This window comes from Triticum urartu, chromosome 3 (assembly GCF_003073215.2).
Source record: "Triticum urartu cultivar G1812 chromosome 3, Tu2.1, whole genome shotgun sequence".
NCBI classification, from domain to species: domain Eukaryota; kingdom Viridiplantae; phylum Streptophyta; class Magnoliopsida; order Poales; family Poaceae; genus Triticum; species Triticum urartu.
The window spans coordinates 706,229,202-706,247,797 of NC_053024.1; the positions used below are offsets into that span (position 1 = coordinate 706,229,202).

The 18,596-nt window shown below is 40.1% G+C and overlaps 1 protein-coding gene across 1 annotated transcript; it reads right to left on the reverse strand.

Moving 5' to 3' along the window:
- Window positions 1-4,317: 4,317 nt before the first annotated feature.
- On the reverse strand, window positions 4,318-10,679 carry LOC125547248. Its single transcript, XM_048711200.1, has 6 exons — window positions 10,539-10,679; window positions 10,367-10,453; window positions 9,872-10,057; window positions 5,554-5,766; window positions 5,286-5,432; window positions 4,318-4,819 (listed from the first exon to the last, which is right to left on the reverse strand). The coding sequence occupies exons 1-6, from the start codon at window positions 10,677-10,679 to the stop codon at window positions 4,448-4,450; spliced, it is 1,146 nt and encodes a 381-aa protein (XP_048567157.1). The 3' UTR covers window positions 4,318-4,447.
- Window positions 10,680-18,596: the final 7,917 nt, after the last annotated feature.

Consider the following 18,596-nt stretch of genomic DNA (forward strand, 5'->3'; position numbering starts at 1 on the left):
ACCGGCCAACACACACAGGAAGAGTTCCCCGCCTAGCCACACGAACTCACAGCACGCCGGCAGCAAACATGCACGCATCAACCAGCCAGCAGCCCCAGACATGCGTCGGTCAACCGTGTACGCCCTCTGGCAGCTAACTGTCATTTACAACACACCGGCACCATTACACACACACAACATGCCCCATCATGCCGCCAATGCCGATGGCTGCCCCGCCTAGATCGAAGCAGCCAACACATGATGTAGCTTGCTCTGTCCCCACAGGCCGGATAGCAGACTCCAGAAATATGTCTTACGATCAGCATCCTTTTATTCCTGTTCATTCTGGCATTCTCCTTGACCTTCACAACCTCAGACGGTGTTGCATCTTCAGGCTTCATCTCATCCTCTATCACCTAGGAGCAAGAGCAATACCAACACATCGAACGCAACACCATGAGGAATAAAAATCAAAGATCACATCTAAAGACACATGCACCGATCAGTGGGTAGCGTAAGGCAGTTGACGAAGGACAAGCACATCGGCTGTTGGCTACAGGCTCGACTTATGTCGGCTCGATGAGTTCTTGCCGCCAAGATGCACACGTACGCAGCAGCCACTAACTTTACTTGCTAGTCAATTGGATTCCGCCCGGAGAACGCAGGCACGTACGCTAGCACATGCATGCACGTTGACATTACAATCAGCCGCCGTCTTGATTGCTTCGATCTCTCGCCCAAACACAGCAGCCTGAGACCCATTTGGACGGATCATCATGGAGATGCATCTAGGCCAGCAAAGGCGATGCTGGAGAAGGATAGCAAGGGGGGAGGACAGTGCTGCCGGCTTGGACGGCGTGTCCGGCAGCGGTAGTTGGGGCCATGGTGGATTGATCTCGAATGACGAACCCTAGCTAAGTGGAATCAAACCGGAGTGGAATCCATGTGAGGCTACAAAGATGGAAGGGCTAGCCAGGCCAGACAAACAATAGGCGGATAGGCTAGAATAGAAAAAAGTCCTCTTTAAATCTCGGCCATCTATTTCTTTTGTTAACGTAAAATCGACGGATCTAAAAGGATGACGTATGGAGAACTATGAAAGCCTCCGTCCTTTATTATTAGGTAAAGATAAGCCTATCGTATTGGCCTATTGCAACCCGATCGAAGCTTACGACCTTTTCATAGAGCGACGACAACATATACAACAAATAAATTACAGTATCGTGACGAAGAATAAACCTAGACTATACAACAAAGAAATTAGAGCATATTACATCCCTGGGAATCAAAGTTCGCCGCCAGTGATAATAAAAGACAACCAGATATCATATTACATACACTGAGCATTAAAGGTCGCCACAAGTGGAAGTAAACACGCCGACAAAATAATAGACAGATCCGACAGAACTTCAACACAGGTCAAGAAAGGTTAGTCCTGCCCAGGAGCTGCAGTGCAAGCAACTTAGCAACCTAATAAGACTGCGCTTGTTTGATGCTGATATCCACCAACTCAAGCTGCATAGCATCAATAAACGTCATGTACTTATGATTAATCTTGCATAGAGATTGGAGTTCTGGTCGGACTTGAGCGGAAACATGTCTTTCTGCTTGAATTTCATACTGAAGAAGTCGAACAGATTCAGGCGGCAACTTCATCAAGTTTGTGTAACTGTTATTAGCGAGTAAGTTCGACACTACATCAAGGCGCCCTCAGCGGTTATGGAACCGTCCAAGGTGTTTCGACCAGAACAAGTGCTGTGATTCGAGCATGGTTATGTTTGTTGAGCACTTGGTTCTGTTTGTTGAGTACTTGGTTCCTTGTGGGCAAGAACGATTGAGTTTGTTGCTTGTTGCTATGTGAAATTCAATTGATTGCAACCATGCATGTGTGCTGATTGCTGTTTGAGTTCCAACCCAGATCTTGCTTATGTTTGTGTTTGAGGTAGTCCACACCATCCACTTCTTGACTTAAACATGGACCGACCGCATGCATATATGGTGGTCGGGTGGTGTGGACACTGATGCGTTCATGCATGAAGGCACACACAGAGCACAACATGCATGCATGTGGTCCATGATTAATTCAAGCTGATACTCCCTCCGTTGCTCTCCCCGACCTCTCTCCCCGCCAGCATAAATTACATGGACCTCTCTCCCCCGAGGCGGCGGCGCCGCGCCACCCCCGGTGAGTCCCCGTCCACACCGCCCGCAGCCCTCCCCCTCCATCGCCTCCCTCTACCGCCGCCGTCGCTGATGACGCCACGGGGCGAAGCCCCTGTGGTGAGGCGGCGGCGGCGCAGTCCTCGGCCGGTGGTAACGTGTGGGGGCAGCGGCGTCCATCTCCCTCCTCCTCCAACAGCAGTGCGCAGCGGGTTGGCGGTGGCCAGGAAATCTCTGGCGGTCGTTTGGCGGATGAGATTTGGCTGTGATGAGATATGATCTGGACCCGAGGGGTTAAGATCCAGATCCAATGCGGCCGCGCCTCATCTTGACAACGACAAGAGGAGATCCCCCTGGGTAATCTTCGCGGCACGAGGACGTCCGGGTCTCTTGGTCCGGGCATGGTGGTGGTGGCTGCCTTCTCCATCGAAGACGGTTGGCTAGGCTAGTAGTGACGGATCTTGGATCCCACTATTAGCACCGGCGGCGAGTTGGGAGACATAGTCGCCGGTGAAAACCGAGCCGACTCCGGTCATGGCGGGCGATGGTGGCGTCTACGTCGTTACTTGATGAAGGCATCGTCAAGCAACTATCGTCAACCCGCTCGTGCCGCTCCAGGAGAAATCCTAAGATCTCTGGATTGGATGATGGCGGCGCTGCGGTGTTGTGTTCCCTATTGGGGGCATCATTTGTGGAGCGGCGCCGGATGGAAGAGGCGTGAGGTGGTGTGGCGTGCCCTCTCTCGCGTCGATGACGGCGGGTCTCGGCGGCATGGAGCAGCGGGGTCTCACTGGTGGGCGTGTGATGATGGACGAGCGCAGGATGGTGGCGTTGTCTGGCGTCGTGGTGGCGTCGACAGCAGCTAGACCGGGCAAGATAGATGCAGCAGTACATCATTGAAGATGGATTGGTGGCAGGTGGCTGTGGCGGCCTCATACCCGGCAGGCGTCCTGGTTGAGGAGTGCGCCGGACTGGTGGGTGCCCCATACCTGGCAGGCGTCCTGGTTGGGACCTCAGGTCTTAGATGTTAGGTTTGGCTGTGAGGTCCGTTTGTTATTAGGCCCAGACTATCAGCATCCCTACATCAACTAGATAGGAGTAGCGACAGATGTTGCCTAGACGGTGACTTTAGTCTTACTGTTGTATGATTCTGTAAGGTCTTATGTGAATAATTAATAAACTGGATGCATGCATCGTCCAGATGCAGAGGTCGGGGGTCCTCCTCCATTTCTAAAAAAAATAAAAAAATTCAAGTGGTGGTAGTCTTATCTAGCTCTAGGACGTACGTCTTTCTACACGACTCTTCCGTCTCAACATACCACAAAGGCTATGTATTACCTTTCTCCAGTTGGCTTGTCCCACTCCAAACATTACCAGTATTCAGAGTAAGTAGGGCACAAGGGCACGAGGCAAGGCAGTTGAGATACCTAAACTGGCTTTAAGGGAAACTGAGTATATATGATGTCATAAATGTTAAAAGCAGAGAGGAAGATCTTGAATTCAATTCAGGTTTTGGGTTTCTATGTTACGACTTGTGGTTGGGTTGACAAATAGTTCAATTTTATAGATAGATTTTAGATTTATTATGATGAAGTAGTGACTTGATGGTAAGTTTTTTTATGAATTTCAAGAAGTTTGACATAAAGTTCTACTGTTGACCTTTGGGGGGAGGGCGTTTGGGCTTCCAAATTGAATTGAAAATAAAATTTTGCTCCTAAATCGGGAAATGCATGTGATGATTCTAACAAATTAAACATACAAATTTGACACAATGGCCTGTTTTGTGGACTAGGCTCAAATCGTAGCTACATGGAACATGTTGAAATGTTTGGTTGTCAAAGGAGATTTTGAATTTGAATTGTTTCATTTTTTATTCAAAAAATAGCAGACATAAAAAAGTGAAACTTTAGTGTATATCATCCTCGAAGAACAAAGTCTACAAAGTCAACGCTCTCTGCAGTACGAATAGAAAATATCAAATTTATGTGTCTAATAGGAGATATGTTTCTCACATAAGGACTTTGTACCTGCCCAAACCCTCTCATTAGAAACACGTCCATCATCGTAAGTATGAGAATTTCATTTGCGAGGACAAACCCAAGCAATTATCCATGATCAACTAAAATATTAGAGTGTGTCCCTCAAATTTTGTATTCATGTTATTTTTTTCATATGCTCATTGCCTTGATGGGATTGATGAACTACTCACCACATTAAAAACTTGAATGTATGTGAACCCCCAATAATTATGTAAATGTCCAACTCGAGAAGTATATTGAAAATTTATTGTAGTTTGTAGAGTACATGCTCAGACTAAATTACCGGGTCCACCATAGTACATATGTATACCATGATTATCAACTACATAACCATCAATACTATATTTCGTTTTATCACTAGTTCCAAGAAGGTCTTTGTGTCTATTTGGAGTGACAAGCTTGTTGTTGATGTCAACAATCTGGATGTTTCTCATAAAAGCTGCTTTTCCATACCCTTCAGAGGCAAAATGCCCACTACCCATTTGTGGGGAGTCGGATGAGGCTGTTGGGCCCTGAACAAAACCGCCCCAGTATGAGAAAGTTCCTTTATCTTTAATGTGAGAGAAGAGTGAACTTGGCCAATATCCAATCGGTGTCTTTTCTTCACCATACATCAGCCACCAATTCGCCGTTTTGGGGTCCTAAGGAAAATCAAAATGCATGAAAGATTACTGAACACATACAACGACATAGAATCCTCAATGCTATTGAGCTAAATATCTAGTGTGCTTGCAATTGTTTTTGTTCCTCTGAAGATATATAGGATGCATTCTTCTCGTAATATTTTCCCTTACTTGGTGATGTACATCAAGACAATGTGTATGGGAACCATTGAAGATCAAATGGTCTCCATGTTTGGAAGTGCTTGTTGAATATCTGTTATTTTAATGGTAAGGTGACTGGTAATTTTATTTTAGCCCCTGTCCTTGATAATTTGTCAAATGACAGTATGTGGGTATTGGAACTCTACAAATAAAACAAATGTAGGCATTCCAAAATTACGTAGTTGATATCATATCAACTAATTCATGTAAGTACAAATTTCCACATGCACCCCCCTGTAAATTATATGTAGAAAACCATAAATTGCATTGAGAAAGAGAGTACCTTGAAAATGAAAATGTCTATCACATATTGTGGTCCATTGTAGACTGAAACCGGGAGTAATCTTCCTCCAAGACCAACACGGTCACTAACTTGCACAAAACCAGGACATACGTGATCGTAGCAGGGCTTGTGTAGTTTGCCATCATGCTATTATCCAAGTTCGTTCAAAGATAGAAACAAAGTATATCAATTTATATTTACAACTTCATGTTATAAATTTTTTGTACTTGATAATATAATGTGTATGATAGTAAATATTATTAATTACCCAAACAACATGAAACCTCACAAAGCTATCACCAGTGAAGCTTGGAGCTACCGAATAACAAGCACCTACACCTTCTTCTTGGCCCTTTGGTCCATTATCAATTAGTACCGCTGATTGACTAATATCCTTGCTATCTTTCTTCACCTTTGGCTCATACACATTTATTGTAGCTCGTACCCTATACAGATCATCTGAATATCTAATTCCTGCCATCTACAAAAACATGTTCATCAATGTCATAACTATATTAACCAGATCATTATAAGTCCAATACCATATAACATCAACCTTATCTTATATTTACTAATTGGAGGCACCATTAGAGGCTCTACAGTAATCCACATCATTAAAATTAAATTAGCCATTGGATATTAAATTTGATGGTCAAGATCTATTAATAGAACACGCTGCCTAAAAATTAACAAAAGAAACACCACGTACGTACGTACTTGAATAGGATTCATCCACAGGTACAAAAAGAAGTTCTGGACCCTCCACGTTAAAGTTAGTTGCAAGGAAAAAAAACCACGTCTAGGTTCTGAAATTATAATATAAAAAACTTATCTTCTTTCTTTTAAATTTGGTGGTTAAGATCAATTAGAAGATGCTGACTCATTAAAAAAAGAAATACAACGTACTGTACATGAATAGATTAATCCAACATGTATAAAAAAATCTCCAAGGCCACGTCTAAGTTTATCTCAAAAAGAGGCCACCTTTAAATTATTTCCAAAGTAAAAACGGCAACACTACGTTCTAAAAAAATACTAAAACAACATGGCTTCTTTTCTTAAAAAAAGACATGCAAAGAAGTCTTCAAACCCCACGTCCCAACAGTGTCCACATCTGAGACCGAAAAAACAAAATCAAGGCACGTACATAAAAAGAGACCTCAAGCCTCACGTCCAAGAAAAGGGAGTCTGTGAGTGATTTTTTTAAGATCTATATCTCGGTAGCTTTGTTTAGAGTCATGAAATATTACGATCTATTTCAAGCAAAAGAAGAAGAAAATCTGCAGCCTCCTCACGGCAGCTTCTCCCTTGCCCTTAATCTGTCCCTGCCTCCCAGTGTCATACTCCATGCGCTTCCAATGGTGAAGAGGATGGGAGATCGGTTCCAATGACCAGGAAGACATTGGCACCTCCCAAACCCTCCTTCTGTTCTTATATCTGGCAAAGCAAAATTCAGGCGGATGGCTTGCAGCAGCAATGCGATGGATGGATCGGCTACAGTGGAAGTGCGGGCATCACATGATCGCATACCAGAGCCCTTGGTTCTATCACGTGCCTCACTTCTCCTCTCCTCAGCATATTTCATGCCTTCGTGGACGACCTAAATTAGAACTGTTCCTTAATATATTTGCAAACTCTCGCCAGGTTCTTTCTCGCCCTGCTGTACAGTCCTTAGAAGTACTGCATGAGATTTCCGGACAAAGCATGTGCGAACCAGATTAGTGATTGGAGCATTGGTTGTTTTTCTACAGTGATTGCAGCCGGAATGAAAATTCTAGACGGAGCTGAGAGGCGAGTCAGCAACATGGAGGAGCATGGATTGTACGTGATACTGAGGGTGACCCGTCGTTAGAGCACCCTGCAGCACAACAAGTCCCCATGCGAATCAAGGAGGATGTAGGGGCCAAGAGGTACAGGATACGAAGCAAAGAAGGTGCCCATGTGAGAGAAGGAGATGTTGTGGCAAGCGCATTTATCCAACGGTCATACAGATCATCTAGCAAATCAGACAAAAAATTATACTACTTTTTTAATGAATTTTGCTTTATTTTCTATGATTACTGTGGAGGCATGCAATCGTGATCCAGTGCCGGAGAGTTTCTCCAAGGCCTTTGACGCAAGGGTCAGGCTACATACGATGTCTCCTGATGTTGTGCACCAGCTATCGTCCAATGTCTAACATAGTTTGGTCTAAATTAGTATGAAAACAGATAGAATAACCTACTGTTATCATGCAATCGCACGTATATGGTACACAATTTCTCCTAAATTTACTACCTTTTTTTGCATGATTCTCGCCGGTATGAGATATAGAGTTCATACTTACCTACACATATAGTTTATATACATGTCTAGATTTCTTTATTAACATCAGGTTTAGAAGTTATTTTGTGTGTAAGTGCGAAATAATAATATCCACGACAGCCTTCCCTACTGCATCGGTTAGCTTGCCGTCGGATTCCAATGCAATCGTTTAGATTCCAGTATGGCTAGCCCCAGCCACAAACCTAATGTATTATATGTAATTTCCTTTTTTCTCTGTTTTTATAATAAAAAATAATTGAAAAATATACTATACTTCAATGGAAGAAATCAGAATATGTGCATGGAACAAAATTTTCAAATATCATGCCCGTTTTCTTATTTCGGAGGGATGGAATAATGATCCAACAAGCTGTATGAACATAAACCCCAAATATATGTTTCTATACTGTTCATAGAATTTTGGTTCTTTAATTCGAAACTAAATTGCATGTCTTAACTTCTTATCTTCTTTTCAGAGAGTGGTTCCGTACTTTCCCTTTCAGGTTATACTATGGTTTGTTGACGGCGCACATATTGTGTCTCCTCTAAGCTTTGCGTTCAATGCATCCAATATTAATTAATGTATCTTCCTCTACAGGTTTGCCAGTGTGGCTCCCCTGGCAATGGTTTCATGATACAATGTTGCACCTGGGATCATGTTCTAAATAGCTTCGTGTTGGGTAAAATTAATATGTAAACATCTACTTCCACATGAGATGGCAGTCTTTTTCTGTTGCGATGTCGATTGCAGGTTAGAATGGTCTTCATTCATACCAACCCTGAAATTTCCAATGGTAACATCATGAAGATCAGGTACGTCCATGTGCCATTATATTGATGCTGAAGCAGCACTTTTCTTATTAAGTGTATCCATTTAGCACTTTTTGCAAGCTCAGTTCAGCGTTGGCTCATTATAACAAACAGCAAATTTGGAAACTTCAAAGCTCAGGTGGGTCAATAGTAGAGTATTTGTTTTCACTAAATACACTAATCCGAGAGACATTAATAATATCAGTGTGTAACATTTATCCTATGGGCTACCGTTCGGTTTTGCAGGTTGACCATACTTATTCATCACCTGACAAACATGAGAATTTCAAGATAGTAATACTATAAAAATTATATTGGAAATTCTCTTTATTTTAGTGTCATTTGTGCTTTTCCAGTTATTATATTCAGTGTGATTCGTACCTTCTAATACATTGTTGAAATTACTGAGGTTTTGTATGTATATGATATTGCTACCTGAAGATATTGGTACTTCTGCATTCCTCACTTTCGGTGTAATATCTGTTGGGATTAATTAGCTAATTATTATCGAGGTATATCTATTGCATTTGACATAGATTGTATCATATCGCTTTTATAACCCCAAGTACCATAAATATCGCTTCAAATGTAAAAATATATACTAATTTAAAAAATAAATGTTTGAAAAAAAGGAATCATTTTCAAATAAAGTTGAACTCATATTTTGAAGCATATATACATGTTTGTTTCATTTCACAACAATGGTAAAAGAAAAAATATCCCTAGCCCGTGCAGGTGCACGGGTTGATGACTAGTAACATAAAAGGCAAATGTGGTTGCACTGGTCAGCTCGATATGGTGGAATGCATATCAGCCAACAGTTAAGAAAGTCTTGGACTAACATGGTGAAATTGAATGCAATTACTACACATACAATTGAAAGAACATTGATGCAACTACAATGCATGAGCATGATATCAACATATCATGGAGGTGCAAATTAATCATCGAGCATAACCACAATGAAACATTAACCAAATGAGCATGTCAAACTGACGAGCATAACATTACACATGAGCATATCATGAACACTAGCATCATAATTTATTTTATTTATTGTTTTTTCGCCAAGTTCAACATGAACTCAATTGCTAATTTGCAAAATAGATTTCATTCATATATAAGAGGGTGGAAAATGAGTCACACGACGACTTCATACATATAGGATATTAATAACTAATTAAGGGGCACTTTTTCGTATTAGGGCACACTGATGTACCATTGGCATGGGAGCAGAAGAGAGAGGAACAAGTAACTGAACCCCCCCCCTCGCAATGGCTGGGTTTGGAGTGACGCATATGGCAACTTTCCTACTCTCCATTTGAATTATCTTTGAGAAATATATTTGGTTATTTTCCATGACTGTATTCAACTATATTGTACATTTTCTAGGCAAACAACAAGTTGTTGTTAGTTGTGCCATTACTATGTTAACTATATCATTATGACAAGCAAAAAAAATGAACACTCACCTCTAGCTGTTCATCCTTGTTAATCACTTGCTCGGTAATATATGATGCTATATGTCCCATTCTATTATTACGTAGAATTGGAACCATCCCCGTTGGGCAATCAACAATAGGCAGTTGTGCTAGTAAAACGCCATTTGGGGAGGGAGATTTTATACTTTCTTCAACCGGTACCAAACTTGGTTCCATCTGTTTCATAGTAACACTTTATTACCAACACAAAATCACATATACAAAACAACTTGTACTTTAATTCACTTCTAATGGGGCACGCATATCATAAATTTTATTCATTTCACTCTAATGTCCATTGTTTGAAGAAATATACATAAATAATAGATAAACATTATTATTTGAATCTAAAGGGAGTAAAATAAACTATGCTATGAAATTCATGAATATGTGGGAACTAACTATTCATTATTTATTTAGTCATGAATCGACGTCCATTTTAGCCACATAATGTTTGTAACTCATGTCTTGATGAATGTAATTTACCTGAATTTCGTGATGTTTCAACAATGGGTGGTCCAAAGTCGGTTGGACACTCACATTGATGCAATCATATACATCTCCACCTTCCATCTAGTTTTATGTTCATCTGCTTGTTAGCCACTGAAACTGATGCTATATATATATATAATATAATATGATGAGGAATTGTTCTTACCATGATGGTTTTGTTAACCTTTCGATGGGCAAGGATCTCTCTGTTGGTCTCCCTTTGCATTATAGCTACATCTATTCCTCTGGTTACTAGAACAAGATATGAGAGTAGAAGAAGCACTCTAATAGCTTGCCTTTCTTCCATTTTAGAAACCTGGAATGGTCAATTTTCATACCGCATATCAACTATATTTATAGGCTTTCTGGCACTAGTTTAATGGGTGTCATTCATTGAATTAATGCCCCAAAGATCAGATTTTTTGTATATGTATGTACAACCATATTATTAATGTCATGGGATAAAGATATGTATCTCAGTATATCATTCACATTTATTTCATAAATCTCAAATTGTTAATGCCATACAAACAATATGAAGTATTTAATGTAGATAAATATCCATAACTATCCATTGTATTTAATACAATATGAAAATGTGATCCATCTAGCTCTCAAACCCTCAACACTTCTTTGATGCAATCAAGCGTGACGTAGGGATGGCAAAGTGGCGAGTTTGGAAGATATGGCCATATGTCCGTGAGCCTATCCATTACCCACCCTTGAAAGTATCCATGGGCCAAAGCCGATGTTCACACCTACACCACTAGATATCCAGATGTACATGGATAATCATATCCGTGTAAAAGCAATAACAATTGTACATGTAACAAATAATGATGGTAATAAAAAGGTCACGTGGCATCATAGACTATAGAAATAAACACCTTTGCACACCAGCACAACTACTAATGTCGGACCAAAATACGGTTAATATACATAGTGGTCGATACGGAGTTAGCACATGTTATATGACCCATGTCAATCTGTGTCCCACTATTCAGATTGGCATCCATCGGGTACCCATGGATGAAGATATGAATTCATGACCAACCCATCATTCACACCTATCCACCCTTGAAGATCATGTTTAGAAGAGGTCCTCCAAATTTGGATATGTATCCATGGATAATATTTCCATCCCTAAATGTCATGCATGATTCTCGTTGTAGGATTTCTCTACATTTCTAAAATTTCTTGTGACTGGGCCTGATGTCCTATATGCAACATTGTCGATGGAAAACCGGCCTACTCTAGTCGACTAGGCCATGTGCACCCGCGAGTGTACAGTCTATTGTTGAAACAAGGTGACCCATTGCGCCAATTAGCGCAGAGAGCAACTCCAACCTGCAAGTTAAGTGAGCTATATGAAACTTAAAAGGAAGTCAAGTGAATTATTTGAAGAGATCAGGAAGAGAAGTAACTTATACAACCAAAAATTTAGGTGAAATTATTTATTGATGTTTGTATCTACATTGCCCATGCTTTCCTCTTATGTAAAATTAGATGACTCGTTGTGCAATCGGCACATAGACCTACTGTAACATGCAAGTGATACGTATCCAACGTATCTATAATTTTTTATTGTTCCATGCTATATTATATTATGTTTTGGACGTTTATTGGGCTTTATTATACACTTTTATATTATTTTTGGGACTAACCTATTAACCGGAGGCCCAGCGCAAATTGCTGTTTTTTGGCTATTTCAGTGTTTCGAAGGAAAAGGATATCAAACGGAGTCCAAACGGAATGAAACCTTTGGGAACATGATTTTCAGAACAAACGTGATCCAAAGGACTTGGAGTCTACGTAAAGCAATCAACGAGGAGAGCACGAGGCAGGGGGGCGTGCCTACCCCCCTGGGCGCGCCCTCCACCCTCGTGGGCCCCTTGTTGCTCCACCGACGTACTTCTTCCTCCTATATATACCCATATACCCTGGAAACATCATATACGGAGCCAAAACCCTATTTCCACCGCTGAAACTCTCTGTACCCATGAGATCCCATCTTGGGGCCTTTTCCGGCGCTCCGCCGGAGGGGGCATTGATCATGGAGGGCTTCTACATCAACACCATAGCCTCTCCGATGATGTGTGAGTAGTTTACCTCAGACCTTCGGGTCCATAGTTGTTAGCTAGATGGCTTCTTCTCCCTGTTTGGATCTCAATATAGTTATTAGCTAGATGGCTTCTTCTCTCTGTTTGGATCTCAATACAAGGTTCTCCTCGATCTTCTTGGAGATCTATTCGATGTAGTCTTATTTTGCGGTGTGTTTGTCGAGATCCGATGAATTGTGGGTTTATGATCAAGTTTATATATGAACAATATTTGAATCTCCTCTGAATTCTTTTATGTATGATTGGTTATCTTTGCAAGTCTCTTCGAATTATCAGTTTGGTTTGGCCTACTAGATTGATCTTTCTTGCAATGGGAGAAGTTCTTAGCTTTGGGTTCAATCTTGCGGTGCTCGATCCCAGTGACAGTAGGGGAAACGACACGTATTGTATTGTTGCCATCGAGGATAAAAAGATGGGGTTATATCATATTGCATGAGTTTATACCTCTACATCATGTCATCTTGCTTAAAGCATTACTCTGTTCTTATGAACTTAATACTCTAGATGCATGCTGGATAGAGGTCGATGTGTGGAGTAATAGTAGTAGATGTAGAATCGTTTCGGTCTACTTGTCGCAGACGTGATGCCTATATACATGATCATACCTAGATATTCTCATAACTATGCTCAATTCTATCAATTGCTCGACATTAATTCGTTTACCCACCGTAATACTTATGCTCTTGAGAGAAGCCACTAGTGAAACCTATGGCCCCCAGTCTATTTTCCATCATATTAATCTTCCAACACTTAGTTATTTCTATTACCGTTTATTTTACTTTGCATCTTTATTTCTCTTTATTATAAAAATACCAAAAATATTATCCTATCATATCTATCAGATCTCAGTCTCGTAAGTGACCGTGAAGGGATTGACAACCCCTTTATCGCGTTGGTTGCGAGGTTCTTATTTGTTTGTGTAAGTGCGTGGGACTGGCGCGTGGTCTCCTACTGGATTGATACCTTGGTTCTCAAAAACTGAGGGAAATACTTACGCTACTTTACTACATCACCCTTTTCTCTTCAAGGGAAAACCAACGTAGTGCTCAGGAGGTAGCAAGAAGGATTTCTGGCGCCGTTGCCGGGGAGGCTCACACCAAGTCAAGTCAAGATTTGATTTCCCGTCAACGAGCCATTTCTGGCGCCGTTGCTGGGGACTCTACGCACAAGTCAAGATGTACCAAGTACCCATCACAAACTTTTATCCCTCACATTATATTATTTGCCATTTGCCTCTCGTTTTCCTCTCCCCCACTTCACCCTTGCCTTGTTATTTGCCCTTCTTCTGTTTGTATTTTTCATTTGCTTTGATGTCTTACTTGGCTCGTTTGCTTGTTTGGTTGGAATAGTTGTTTATTTATTGCTAAACAGAGAACCTAAGACCTATGGATCCTTATCCGCTTGCTAATCTTTTTAAGAGATCCAATTATGATGAACCAATTTCTAGGGAGTTTTGTGCGCTAGATTATCTTTATGAAGTTTTGCTTGAAATTCGTGAATATGAAAATTATGATGAAGAAATTTATGAAGAGATTCATGATAGCTCCTTGAATAAAAAGCATGATTGCAATGATTTTACTATAAATTCTCTTGATGTCAATTGTGCTAATAATATGCAAAACCCTAAGCTTGGGGATGCTATTTTTGCTATGTCTACTACTTGTTGCAATGATCATGATTGGGATGATTCTTCTTATGATCTTGAAAATTTATTTAAGTCCCATGATGAATATGAGATTGATAATAGTGTTTGCAATAATATTGAAAGTGGGTTTGGAAGAGTGTCAACTTTAGATCCCACATATTTGGAGAATGTTCAATCTTATGGTATTTTTGGTAAAAGTGGGTTTGGAGAGGTCATGACTTTAGTTAATGATAATCCCACTATTTTGGAAGAGTGTCAACTTTGCATGCATGTGGATCATGTTGAGAATATATTATGTGATAGCTATTTTGTTGAATTTTCCTATGATCCTACATGTAATTATTATGAGAGAGGAAAATATGGTTGTAGAAATTTTTATCTTACTAAATTACCTCTCGTCATGTTGAGATTGCTATCGTCTCTTTCTTCTTCCTTGCATATGCTAATTTTTGCTTGCTATGATAATTTGTTTGTTTATAAAATGCATATGCATAGGAAGTATGTTAGACTTAGATGTGTTTGTCACGTGTTTTACGATGCTCTTTTTGCACTTCAATTCTTATCTTTTATGTGAGCATCATTGAATTCTCAATGCCTAGCTAGGGGCGTTAAACGATAGCGCTTGTTGGGAGACAACCCAATATTTTTACGTTCTGTTATTCAATAAATAATTAATATAGCCTCTGGTTAGATTTGTTTTTATATTTTAATTAGTGTTTGTGCCAAGTGAAACCTATAGGATCTTCTTGAATGATAGTTATTTGATCTTGCTGAAAATTCCAGAAACTTTCTATTCACGAAAATAATTGTTAAAAATCACCAGAACGTGATAAAATACTGATTACAATTGCAGTAGATCAATAAACAAATTTTCTAGGTCTTCCTATTTTGGTAGAATTATTTGAGTTCCAGAAGTTTGCGTTAGTTACATATTACTACAGACTGTTCTTTTTTGACAGATTCTGTTTTTCGCGTGTTGTTTGCTTATTTTGATGAATCTATGGCTAGTAAAATAGTTTATAAACCATAGAGAAGTTGTAATACAGTAGTTTTAACACCAATATAAATAAATAATGAGTTCATTACAGTACCTGGAAGTGGTGTTTTGTTTTCTTTCGCTAACGGAGCTCATGATATTTTCTGTTAAGTTTTGTGTTGTGAAGTTTTCAAGTTTTGGGTAAAGATTAGATGGATTATGGAACAAGGAGTGCCAAGATCCTAAGCTTGGGTATGCCCATGGCACCCCAAGATAATCTAAGGACACCAAAAAGCGAAAGCTTGGGGATGCCCCAGAACGCATCCCCTCTTTCGTCTTCGTCCATCGATAACTTTACTTGGAGCTATATTTTTATTCACCACATGATATGTGTTTTGCTTGGAGCGTCTTGTATGATTTGAGTCTTTGCTTTTTAGTTTACCACAATTATCCTCGCTGAATACACCTTTGAGAGAGACACACATGATTCGGAATTTATTAGAATACTCTATGTGCTTCACTTATATCTTTTGAGCTATATAGTTTTTGCTCTAGTGCTTCACTTATATCTTTCAGAGCACGGTGGTGGATTTATTTTATAGAAATTATTGGTCTCTCATGCTTCACTTATATTATTTTGAGAGTCCTACAAAACAGCATGGTAATTTTCTTTAATTGTGAAATTAGTCCTAATGTGATAGTTATTTAAGATTAGTAAAAATTTCTTATGAGTGTGTTGAATACTAAGAGAAGTTTGATGCTTGATGATTGTTTTGAGATATGGAGGTAGTGATATTTAAGTTGTGCTAGTTGAGTAGTTGTGAATTTGGGAAATACTTTTGTTGCAGTTTGCAAATCCCGTAGCATGCACGTATGGTAAATGTTATGTAACAAATTTGAAACATGAGGTGTTCTTTGATTGTCCTCCTTATGAGTGGTGGTCGGGGATGAGCGATGGTCTTTTCCTACCAATCTATCCCCCTAGGAGCATGCGCGTAGTGCTTGGTTTTTGATGACTTGTAGATTTTTGCAATAAGTATGTGAGTTCTTTATTACTAATGTTGAGTCCATGGATTATACACACTCTTTACCTTCCATCATTGCTAGCCTCTTCGGTACCGTGTATTGCCCTTTCTCACCTTGAGAGTTGGTGCAAACTTCGCCGGTGCATCCAAACCCCGTGATACGATACACTCTATCACACATAAGCCTCCTTATATCTTCCTCAAAACAGCCACCATACCTACCTATTATGGCATTTCCATAGCCATTCCGAGATATATTGCCATGCAACTTCCCACCATTCCGTTTATCATGACACGTTCATCATTGTCATATTGCCTTGCATGATCATGTAGTTGACATCGTATTTGTGGAAAAGCCACCATGCATATTATTTAGTACATGTCACTCTTGATTCATTGCCCATCCCGATACACTGCCGGAGGCATTCATATGGAGTCATACTTTGTTCTAGTATCGAGTTGTAATCATTGAGTTGTAAATGAATAGAAGTGTGATGATCATCATTCATAGAGCATTGTCCCAAAAAAATAGAAAGGTCAAAAAGAAAAAAAAGGGCCCAAGAAAAGAAAAGAAAATAAAAGGGGCAATGCTACTATCTTTTTTTTTTCATACTTGTGCTTCAAAGTAGCACCATGATCTTTATGATAGATAGTCTCTTGTTTTGTCACTTTCATATACTAGTGGGAATTTTTCTTATAGAACTTGGCTAGTATATTCCAACAATGGGCTTCCTCAACTGCCCTAGGTCTTCGTGAGCAAGCAAGTTGGATGCACACCCACTTAGTTTCTTTTGTTGAGCTTTCATACATTTATAGCTCTAGTGCATCTGTTGCATGGCAATCCCTACTCCTCACATTAACATGAATTGATGGGCATCTCCATAGCCCGTTGATTAGCCGCGTTGATGTGAGAATTTCTCCTTTTTTGTCTTCTCCACATAACCCCCAACATTATATTCTATTCCACCTATAGTGCTATATCCATGGCTCACGCTCATGTATTGCGTGAAAGTTGAAAAAAGTTTGAGATTACTAAAGTATGAAACAATTGCTTGGCTTGTCATCGGGGTTGTGCATGATGAGAGCATTATTGTGTGACGAAAATGGAGCATGACCAAACTATATGATTTTGTAGGGATGAACTTTCTTTGGCCATGTTATTTGAGAAGACATAATTGCTTAGTTAGTATGCTTGAAGTATTATTACTTTTATGTCAATATTAAAATTTTATCTTGAATCTTTCGGATCTGAATATTCATACCACAATTAAGAGGGTTACATTGAAAATTATGCCAAGTAGCATTCCACATCAAAAATTCAGTTTTTTATCATTTACCTACTCGAGGACGAGCAGGAATTAAGCTTGGGGATGCTTGATACGTCTCCAACGTATCTATAATTTTTTATTGTTCCATGCTATATTATATTCTATTTTGGATGTTTATTGGGCTTTATTATACACTTTTATATTATTTTTGGGACTGACCTATTAACCGGAGGCCCAGCCAAAATTGCTGTTTTTTTTGCCTATTTCAGTGTTTTGAAGGAAAAGGGTATCAAACGGAGTCCAAACGGGATGAAACGTTCGGGAACGTGATTTTCGGAACAAACGTGATCCATAGGACTTGGAGTCTACGTAAATCAATCAACAAGGAGAGCACGAGGCAGGGGGGCGCGCCTACCCCCCTGGGCGCACCCTCCACCCTCGTGGGCCCCTCGTTGCTCCACCGACGTACTTCTTGCTCCTATATATACCCATATAGCCTGGAAATATCATATACGGAGTCAAAACCCTATTTCCACCGCCGCAACTCTCTGTACCCGTGAGATCCCATCTTGGGGCCTTTTCCGGCGCTCCGCCGGAGGGGGCATCGATCACGGAGGGCTTCTACATCAACACCATAGCCTCTCCGATGATGTGTGAGTAGTTTACCTCAGACCTTCGGGTCCATAGTTATTAGCAAGATGGCTTCTTCTCTCTCTTTGGATCTCAATACAAAGTTCTCCTCGATCTTCTTGGAGATCTATTCGATGTAATCTTCTTTTGCGGTGTGTTTGTCGAGATCCGATGAATTGTGGGTTTATGATCAAGTTTATCTATGAACAATATTTGAATCTCCTCTGAATTCTTTTTATGTATGATTGGTTATCTTTGCGAGTCTCTTCGAATTATCAGTTTGGTTTGGCCTACTAGATTGATCTTTCTTGCAATGGGAGAAGTGCTTAGCTTTGGGTTCAATCTTGCGGTGCTCGATCCCAGTGACAGTAGGGGAAATGACACGTATTGTATTGTTGCCATCGAGGATAAAAAGATGGGGTTTATATCATATTGCATGAGTTTATCCCTCTACATCATGTCATCTTGCTTAAAGCGTTACTCTGTTCTTATGAACTTAATACTCTAGATGCATGCTGGATAGCGGTCGATGAGTGGAGTAATAGTAGTAGATGCAGAAT